This window comes from Piliocolobus tephrosceles, chromosome 14, assembly GCF_002776525.5.
Source record: "Piliocolobus tephrosceles isolate RC106 chromosome 14, ASM277652v3, whole genome shotgun sequence".
Taxonomy (NCBI): Eukaryota; Metazoa; Chordata; class Mammalia; order Primates; family Cercopithecidae; genus Piliocolobus; species Piliocolobus tephrosceles.
The window spans coordinates 36,020,293-36,030,792 of NC_045447.1; the positions used below are offsets into that span (position 1 = coordinate 36,020,293).

At 32.0% G+C, this 10,500-nt stretch overlaps 1 protein-coding gene across 1 annotated transcript in view; it reads right to left on the reverse strand.

The window, feature by feature from the left end:
* The window catches only part of CYLC2 (cylicin 2), a 10,649-nt gene extending 457 nt beyond the window's left edge, over nt 1–10,192 (reverse strand). The window contains exons 1-5 of the mRNA XM_026456249.1: nt 10,119–10,192; nt 3,867–3,907; nt 2,019–2,140; nt 413–569; nt 1–295 (exon numbers count right to left, since the gene is read on the reverse strand). The exon at nt 1–295 is cut by the window's left edge and continues 457 nt beyond it. Coding sequence (XP_026312034.1) covers nt 1–295; nt 413–569; nt 2,019–2,140; nt 3,867–3,907; nt 10,119–10,135 — 632 coding nt within the window. The 5' untranslated portion in view covers nt 10,136–10,192. The remainder of the gene's footprint in view (nt 296–412; nt 570–2,018; nt 2,141–3,866; nt 3,908–10,118) is intronic.
* Between the last annotated feature and the right edge of the window lie 308 nt (nt 10,193–10,500).

Genomic DNA, 10,500 nt, shown 5'->3' on the forward strand with positions numbered 1-10,500 from the left:
CCTTTTTCATCTTCAGATTCTGTTGCTGAGTCTTTGCCTTTCTTTGAATCCTTTTTATCTTTTTTGTCATCTTTCTTTGCACCTCCTTTTTCATCTTCAGATTCTGTAACTGAGTCTTTGCCCTTCTCTGCAGCCTTTTTACCCTTTTTGCTATCTTTCTTTGCATCTAGCTTTTCATCTTTTCCTTTCTCTTCATCCTTGCCTTCCTTTGAATCTTTTTTTCCTTGTTTTAATTCTGATTCGGAATCTGTTGTGCCCTTCTGTGTTGTCTTGTCTTCACCTTTTTTACCAATCTCTGGGGATAAATATTTAAACATTTCTTAAAATGAGAAAATCCAATCTTGATAAAATTCTAATAGAAACCTAATCAGAAAATTACAGAGATAATACAAAAACAGTAAGTTCTCTCCACCTGTGGCTTTAGAATCCACCTTGGCAGCATGAGTTGGTTTGAGAGGCTGCCTCCTGGCAGCTAAATAAACGGATGGTCTCTCAGAAATTCTCATTAAAGAACGGTACATCCATAACGGTTGTCTACAACTTCCTCTAAATTGTTCTTCATCAATTATCTGAAAGATTGGTTACAATAATGATGAACAACTTGTGGGTGAATAACACAGTTTTTATTAGCATATCCCAAATATATTTTAACTTCAACCATAAAAAGATTTTAGCTTTTGTTTAAAAATGGGGAAGTTTGAGATTTCATCCTTTATTTTATTTTATTTTTTTAAATTTTCATCCCTTTTTTAAACTAGTGAATAATCATGCCTCATTTGGAACTTACTTTCGGTTTATAGGATCTTCATAGTTCCCTCGGGATTTTAGGTTCAAATTGGTACACTCATGGTATATCTTCACAATCATAGGAGGCTTTTTTAACTCTATGTTCTTGAGAATTCTTGGAATATCTTGCCCACCTTCTATTTCTAGGTATATCAGAAACTATTCTCTAATATCTAATAGTCTCAGGTTGAGACACATGTTAGTCTGTTTTCATTTTCAGAGTCTCTGGAATTTAGAATGCTACTCATGGATAAAGATAAAAGCCTGAAACTCCTATTGCTTGGCAGACACAAATTGAGTATCATCAGATTGGTAACTGAAATAATGAAATCTATAACAGGGAATGTTAATTTGAGAGAAATTGTGCATTTTGTTTTCAGCTTCGAATTAAGTATGTACAAAACTCAATGGCAAAAATAGCTAATCTTTGTACAAATATTAACAAAAATGGAAAAAAAAATAAACTCAGCAAGGAAAAAATGAACAAGAACTTTGTTCACAACGAATGGGTTACGTTTTTTAAAATAAACAAGTTAATGATACATTTATTTTGTGAAAACTTTTCTTTGAACATATGCAAATCCCATGTTGACTCCAGAAACATTGGGAAATATTTATTTTCCAATACACTGGATCCTGAATTCCATATTACATAACTGAGGAAGCATTAAAGGTATAATGTAATCCCATGACTTAAATTAGGGGTTTCTCCAGCTGGAGAACATTTCCTGAATGTTCATACTAACTCTAATATCAGGAACTCCATATTTTTGTGCTTCTTGGAAACAATTTTTATAATATGGGGTTACTGAAAAAATAGCTAATGTGAAATAAAGGGGGCAACTGTATACAGTAAAATGCAAATAAAACATATCTATTTTCTTTAAGTGGTAGACGTTGAATTACCTCTAACTGTGCTGTTCAATAGGGCATCTCATAGCCACATGTGAATTTACTTTAATTCAATGTGATTTAAATGTAAAATTCAATTCCTCAGTTGCACTAGCCTCATTTCAAGTATTTAATAGCCTCATTGGACTCAGAGATAAATATTCCCATCATTGCAGAAACTTGTTGGTCAGCTTTGATCTGTAACACATACAACTATACTCGATTTCACAAGCTTACTACTCAGTGATTACTTAAGACTAATTATAATTACTTACTGTGGTTATAATTATTACTAAGTTATTACTTATTACTGATAATTATATAATCTTTCCAATGCTTACAGGAACCGTATTGTCCCGTATTTGAGAAGGTTTTGATCTCCTTTTGGTTCCTGGCCGTTGTGGTTTGGGAAATAACAGGGCAAAGTGTTGCTGATTCCATGATTTTTTGCTTAATTCACTGACTAAAATAAGGAAGACAAAACACACATTTTGGAGTGAATATAATTTCATCAGAGCTGAAATGGCATTACCTGCAACATATATCATGTAAATGAATAAACAAGTGATTCAAATTATGACTTCATTTGTTTGGTAATGTTTGCAATTTTCTGTTATCAATATGAGGAAATAAACATTGATTTTTCTATTTTGAGCAGTTTCACAGATAACTGTGTTAAGTAGTCATTGCAAAACTAACAAAGCTATAATATAAATGGAAAGATTCAGTTTTACTGCTTCCTTTTAAATCTGTCTCTTCCAGTCCAGGTATTTGCTTTATGTTTTTCGTTAGCATACAATTTTATTAATAACAGAAAATAAGTTAACTGCTTCAGTAGCTCCCACAGTACTTAGCACAATGGCGGCATAAATATTCAGTAAATACATGATTTAATCTAAGTGCTAAGGCTTAAGATCCCCTTAATTAGTAATAACTTTCGAAAGTACAGGAGTAAATGCGGCCGGGCACGGTGGCTCACACCTGTAATCCCAGCACTTTGGGAGGTTGAGGCGGGCAGATCACAAGGTCAGCAGATCGAGACCATCCTGGCTAACACGGTGAAACCCCGTCTCTACTAAAAATACAAAAAACTAGCCGGGCGAGGTGGCGGGTGCCTGTAGTCCCAGCTACTCTACTCGGGAGGCTGAGGCAGGAGAATGGCGTAAACCCGGGAGGCGGGGCTTGCAGTGAGCTGAGATCCGGCCACAGCACTCCAGCCTGGGCCACAGAGCGAGACTCCGTCTCAAAAAATAAAATAAAATAAAATAAAAATACAAAAAATTAGCTGCGTGGTGGCATACGCCTGTAGTCCCAGCTACTCGGGAGGCTGAGGCAGGAGAATGGCATGAACCTGGGAGGCAGAGCTTGCAGTGACCCGAGATCACGCCACTGGGCTCCAGCCTGGGTGACAGAGCGAGACTCTGTGTCCAGAAAAAAAGAAAGAAAAAAAAAATAGAGTAAATTCTATACACCCAAGAATGACATTTTATAGGTAACATAGTTTGTAATGGAAATTGACAAAATGTCTGCAGAATGGTGACTGGGTGGGTGAAGTAATCTGGAAACTACAATAGAAATGATTAAAGATATTTAATTTACCAGTGAGACCAAAGAGAGATTTCATCATTGTATTTAGATACATGCAGCATTAATGTGTGGAAATAATAGACATTTCTATGAGTTTTCTAAAAAAATCGGAACAATGGGAAAAATGTACAGAAGAAAATTATATTTAAACTTAGTATCTGAGGGGAAAGTACTTGATATTTGAAGTTATTCAAAATCAAGTGCCTTTGCCTTGTCTAGTAAAGAAATTTGGGGCCAATTATAAACTGGATATAATCTATCAGGAATGTTGTAGAAGAAATTCCTGACTTACAGGAAATTTCTAAATAACAAGAAGTTATTTATCCAATTTCTACATTGCTTTTCAACTGTAAGATTATCTGATTGTATGAATTCTAACATGTAACTATTTCCGGCTTTCATATACTGAACATATTTACTTAAACTTCTTTGGATTCAAAACAAAGCAAAATATGTGTAAAAGGTGTTCACTGTGCCTATAAGAAAGGTAATTATCAATTTTATTTCATGGCGATGTTTGCTTTATCACTTTGAAAGGAGGATAATACTTACCATAAAATTAAGCACACATGTTTTGCAATACATATTGAATGCTTTCTTACCTGGAATGTAATTATCATAAGGCCCAAAGTTTACTCTTTGGCTATTAAAATTAAAAAGAAAGATTTTAGTTAATTTATATAAAATCACTGTTTTAAATTGTCATTAATATACTTCAGTACTTGCAACCAACAACTAGAGAACTATTTTACAATCTCAGATATCTTTTGTTATATAAGATTACTTCATCTCCAGGATAACAGAGATGAACAAATGTGTTTTCAAACTACAAAAGTACTAAATAATGGTCGGTCAAACAAACTATGTATACATATATGGATCACAAATATATGTGTGTATATTTTCAGATGCACAATTTGTTTATATACGTGTGTGTGTAAACAAATTGCACATATGAAAATATACATTTAAAAAAATACAAAAATACAGTTGAATTATTTTTCCCAGTTCATGCTCCAAATTCTCTTGCAATTGAATTCGAAAAAAGGTATCACTTTGTAAACCCTATGCTTATGTAAAAGCATATCCTCAAAATATTCTCAAAATTTCACCAAATCCAAATTATTAAATGGCGTATGTGTGCACCCATGAATTTGTGTGTGCATGTGTATATGTCAGTGTGCACCACAAAAATTCATAAGGAATTTTATTACTTTTTTAAAGAAAATCTGAAAAAAAAACTATATTGCAAATTGTTTTCCATTTATAGTTTCCCATTTGTTTTATTACTATCTAAACATGTTTGTTCCCATGAAGGAGTGTTTTACAATCCAATTTTTATTTATTGGTGATGAAGACAAATCCTAAGATCTATTAGAGAAATAGTATTTTGCATTGTTTCATTTTATTTTGGATACAGAGCCATCCTTGGTCATGAGTGAGTTTGAGGCTTATGTGCTCATATACAAACACACACGTGGTGTTTATTTGACAGTGTGTAAAACCTAAGGTTTAAGCATAGAAAAGCAGTGTTTTGATACCTTGACTAAAGAATGAGGCTAGCAGCATAAAACGTGGTACATTTTTTCATGCTATAAAATTTTGTATTAGCTGAATAATATTTAATGTTTTCACTGATAAGTTATCTAGCCTATCATCTAAAACTGAGTACATGCAACTAAATTACTTGCCCCACCATATCTGAATCTCTAAATTCAGATCCAGTCAAAGTACATTTATATACTACTGAAGAAATGTTGATGTCCAACGATGATTATGAACTGCACTATTCCAAATGCTCTCAAAGAGGAAAGATTTCAAGTTCATGAAACATTTCTAAAATTGAGATTTTCAAAATAGTACATTAGAATGATCTGTTAATTTCTTCTTTAATTTCTAGGACATATTATGTAATCACCCAGCAATTGAATTTGAAATCAATAATAAATTATCTAGAAAATATATAAGTATTTGAAAAATAAACAGCTCCTTTTAAAGAACCAGTGGTCCAAAAGGATCACAATGAAAACCTATTTAAAGAGAAGCAACTTAACAATAAGATAATATATGAAAATTATAGAATACTGCTTAAAAGTTCATAGAGAATAACTTACAGTTTTAATATTTTATATTATAAAAAATGTTTAAAATCAATGTTTTAAATCTCTCCATTGAAACTAGGAAAATAGTATGAGAAAAGAAGTAGAGGAGGAGTAAGTATGTTCCAATGCATTTTTGAGGCTAATATAAATAACCCAAATCCCTTTGAGATCAATACTAAAAATGCATATTACAGATGAATATCCCTCATTAATATAGGCACATAATTTTTTAAAATTTAAAAAATCATACTGACAGACATATAAAATTGCTAGTACATCATGATCACCTGGTTTACTTTCCAGAATATGAGGTCGCTTTAACCTAAAATCAACCAATGCAATCATTCCAATTGACAAAATAAGTAAAAAAAATCATCTGATCATTTCAGTATGTGCAGAATAATTTTTGAAAGAAAGTAGTTATATGCATTCATAATTTAAAATTCTGAGAAAACTAGCAATAGAGAACATAGTCCACAGATGGATAGAATGCATCTAGATAATGCCTATTTTTAAAATCAAACTTAATGGAGGAATATTAACTGTCTTTCCTTAAAAATCAAAAACAAGACAAAGATAAAGCTACTGTGTATATTCATTTAAATCCAGATTGTATTTTGTTTCATAAAACAATAAAAGCTCTAAAATTGAAAAGGAAGAAGTGAAATTGTCTTTATTTGTAGAGGACACAATTGGGTAAATATGATATCCAGAGACATCTATAATAATAATTGTTAAAGCTGCCAATCAGATGTAATAAGTTTATATGATACAAAGTTTAATGAATTATACTTGTTTAATGATTATATAATAAATAGTTTAAATGAAGTGTATTTCTATATACCAGGAAAAGTAGATAAAATTCAGAAAAATTAATTAAAACTTGAAATAACACAAAAGCAAATTATACAGAAACAAGTTATTAAAATACATATAAAAGCTGCATAAGTGAATTAAAACTTTTTCTCTAGGAAATAAAGAAAAGGAGGAAAACAAAAGTAAAAGTCCACAGAAAGACATAGACAAAAATGTTCATAGCAATTTTATTCACTATACCCTCAAACTAAAACCAACTCAGGTGTCCATCAATGAAGGAATGGATAAACTAAGTGTGCTATATAAATGTAATGGAATACTTCTCAGCAATCTAAAGGAATCAATTACTTATATGTGCAATATGGAAACATTAATAAATACAAAGAAATATTATATTGAAAGAAGAAGTCCAGAAATACCAGCACATACACAGTAAAATTTTATTTTATTCATTTCAAAAATAAGCAAGACTCTCTGTGGTAACTGGACAGCCATTGGTTGGAGAAAAGCAAGCTGAATTGACTGGAATCCCTCATAATGTATCTTTTTTGTGTGATCAATGTTTTCTATATATTTCTTAGTGTTTATGAGTTTCAAGTTAGTGACAGTTCAATAAATTTTAACCTCTTGTATTTTTAGTGAGAATTATTTATAAGAACCAAAACAGCAATAAACCAAATACTCTTGCCCCTACTCACTATGTAAATGTGTGTGATAAGCGGTTAAAGCAATTTGATCTTCTGGATTTGATAGCGTTTTCCCACTCTTTCTTTAAGTCTGCCTTTGCTGGTGAGAGCATCTCTTCCCTTCCGTCTCTGGTACAGTCAAGTAATTATCTAGGTCAGGGTGCATTTACATTCAATTTTTGACATTCTCATTGAAAAACCCCAAAAGTCTGTCATATTAAAAAATAAACTGTTATTGTATCCCTTATTTTTTTTTATTTTGAGATATTGTATATGAATGTGAATGTATTTTCACAATTTTAAATTAAATCCCTAAGATCTAATTTAATGACTTAGCCTGTGAAGAAGGAAAAATGTGATTATTAAGTCAAAAGTTTGTTGTTATTGTTTAATAGAACTAATGGTTAAATTAAAGTGTCTGGATGTATATAAGGAAACACAGTAATTAGTGCCTCATATTTACCAAGATTAAATGGAATGTAGAAACTAAAATTCCACCTTCATTTCAAGCTTATATATTCAATCGCTTCAAAATCATTTTCAGTAACTGCGTGTTCTGAGGTAAAGAAGGTTTCCCATTGTCAACCATGTAGAATATAATGTATTTGCAACTTAGAAAACTAGGATTAAGTTTTCTTAAATAAAAAGTAGAGATGCAAGAGACATGGGGGACTTTATTTCTTAAGAGAAAAATCTATTTCTATTCTACCAGTATAAAAAAAAAAAATTTTAAGGGGTAAACATTTAACCAAGTTTGTTTTTCTGAGTATTTTTCCTTTTAGTCTGAATTACATTTTAATCTAAATACAAAATACACCCATCTTTACTCTTGCCTGTAACTGTATCTCTGCTTAGATGTGTTTTAAAAATATATAGTGAATTCAAAGTCAAGGGATTTAAATGCTGTATCTCCCCCAGTTGCATGTGAGTTGTTCATAAACCTCCTGTTTGTGTGCATATTGCCAGATATCTTGCCAGTAGACTAGGTTTTTGGAATCTGCATCAGCTGCAGGGAAAAGGAGACTATAAAAGACATGGTAGAAAGTTTTCTAGGAACTGACTGCAGCCTGAGCCACTCTTCTTGTATTTGCTAGAGGAGTCTCTGTGTAAAGCCAAGGTCAACTGCCCCAGGATTGTTGTCTTGCTGAGGAATGGCTCTGTGTGTAGTAAGATTCTCTATCATTCTCTAGCATTTTCTGAAGCAGTGTTTCTTAGCATGGGTTTATTTTGAACTCCTCACTCAGAGAACATTTTGCAATGTCTGAAGACATTTTGGTTGTCACAGTTGTCTGTTTGTATGTGTGTGTGATGATACTGGCATCTAGTTGGTAGAGACCAAGGGTACCGTTAAACATATTATAATGCATCTTACTATGGACAGAATGCTGGATCTCCCCTACCCCCAGGACCCTCTAATCCTCTATTCCAACAAAAAGTGTTCTAGACTACAATGTGAGTAGTGCCAAGATTGATAAACCCTTCTCTACATCAAGGTGAATCCCTAGACCCGGATAGTAAGAGATGAGTTTAGTAATGCTACTCAATAGGGAGAAAAATGTAAAATACGGATTAGATATGAGATCAGGAAGCTAATATTGGAATTTTAAATGTTCATATTTTTAGATACCCTATCTCACACCAAATCTTTGTGATATCCTCTCCTACTTGTTTCAGAAATCTTAGTTCTATTCAACATTAGAAACGGGCTGAGTTGACTAACACAACCTAAATTTGAGGCCAAGGCTAGAAAAGATGAAACTATTACATGGTATAGCTCAGGTATGGATAGAGCAAAGGTATTAGAGAAGGAATAAGTGGGAAGGGAAAAACTGAGTTCAAACAGAAAAATTTTCTTTATCAGATACAAGTTGATAGCCATAGGCACAGAAATGTTAAGTCCAAAACTAAGCCTCTGCCATTCTTAGAAGAATTCGGTGAAAAGACAAATGGAGTTGAAAATTAATTTTCTGCATCTTAAATTTTGTGTATTAAATGAATTGGGAGCTGTCACTTGAACCCAAAGAAACATGCTAATTTGTTATTAAGATTTTTTATGTGTGCTTTTGTGGTTAATGGTGATGCCATTTGATTATGAATTCTATCAGTTTCCTACAAAAACAAGAATGTTTTGGGATTACACTAGAATAACACCATAAAAAATAGCCATAAGACCAAAAAGAGGTTTTTAACCATTGTGGTCAAGTTCTCTGAAAGCTATTTGATGCTCATGATAACAATAATACCATCGATATTTTACAGTGCTTATATATTTTAAAGTAATTAAAATACAGTGTATATTTTAAAGTAATGAAAATATAGTGTAATTCTGCCATATTAGGTGCCAGAACACAGATTACTGCATAGTAGGCATCAAGTTACTCAGCTTCTAAAGTAATCATGGCAAATGCATTTAAACCTTTACCAAAAATTATACTTTAATGATTGTTTTATAACAAAGTAGGCACCAGCATCTATGGAAAGCCTATTTTATTTTCAATATTCATGTTTTATCTTTCCTTTAACAGGACTGCTAAATGAAGGCCCACCCACACTTTATGTTGCAAAACTCCATTCCTTCACCTTTGTTGCGTGTCCTCTGTAAAAAGGTTTACAGAACTGAAATGTGTTCTTTACCTACCTTATTTTGACACAGAATAGATTAAGTGTAAGTAAGCTACTGTCATATAACTTACTTCTCATGTCGGGATTATCTGCTTTACATTACAAAATACTTTCACATACTCAATATTTTGCAAGAGGGATACAATTAGTATTCAGCTGATCGTATTTGGATAGAGCTGTCCCATTTTTACTAAAGGTTAATACTGTGATATATGCCTCTTCTAAAATTCAGTCACATTCCTCAGTCACTATTATATACACAAAAATTATTCACAGAAATTTCCAAGTGGTTCCCTGACTGAAAATCATGAATTATTTTATTTTATATCACCCAAAATGCAACGTGACAAAAAACCAAGTAAGACTAACAGTAAAAAAATAAACAAAAAAGACTTATTGAAAGCCAGGTATCTATTTTACTGAAATGCATGCACTAACGATATCTTAAATAAAAAAAAAAAAAAAAAAAAATCTATTATGTCGCTTGAGAATCTTGTCTGCTTAAACACATTATCTTTTGCTTATGAATGGCACAATAATAATATAATTAACATCTCTTCACACTAAATACATTAAATGTAAAGCTAACGAGTATTTTAGTTATTTTAAAACATAAAATGTGACTTACAATCTTGGGAGAGACATTTTCCCCACTTATGACTTGCCAGGACTTAAGTATTGTAAGTTCAAACTGGTGATGTTGAAAGGTGACATCATAAAGAAGCCAAGAGCACTTGGAATTAAAGGGGTAAAACAAAAGGAGAACCTTGTGTTTTATGTTCTCTAAAATTCTAAGATTAATATTTACTTTCACTTATTATTAGTGACTAAATCTAGCTAGGAGTTTTAAAAGTAATCAATCGATTTTACACTTTAATAAAATATTTGTTTTATTTTTTTCATGTAGTTGTAACTTATTGACTGATAGGGAAAAAAGGTAAGTCTAAACATTTATCTGTGAGAATCAGCTGCAATCCTGAATTCCGTTTCATTCCTGTAACGTTTGTTAA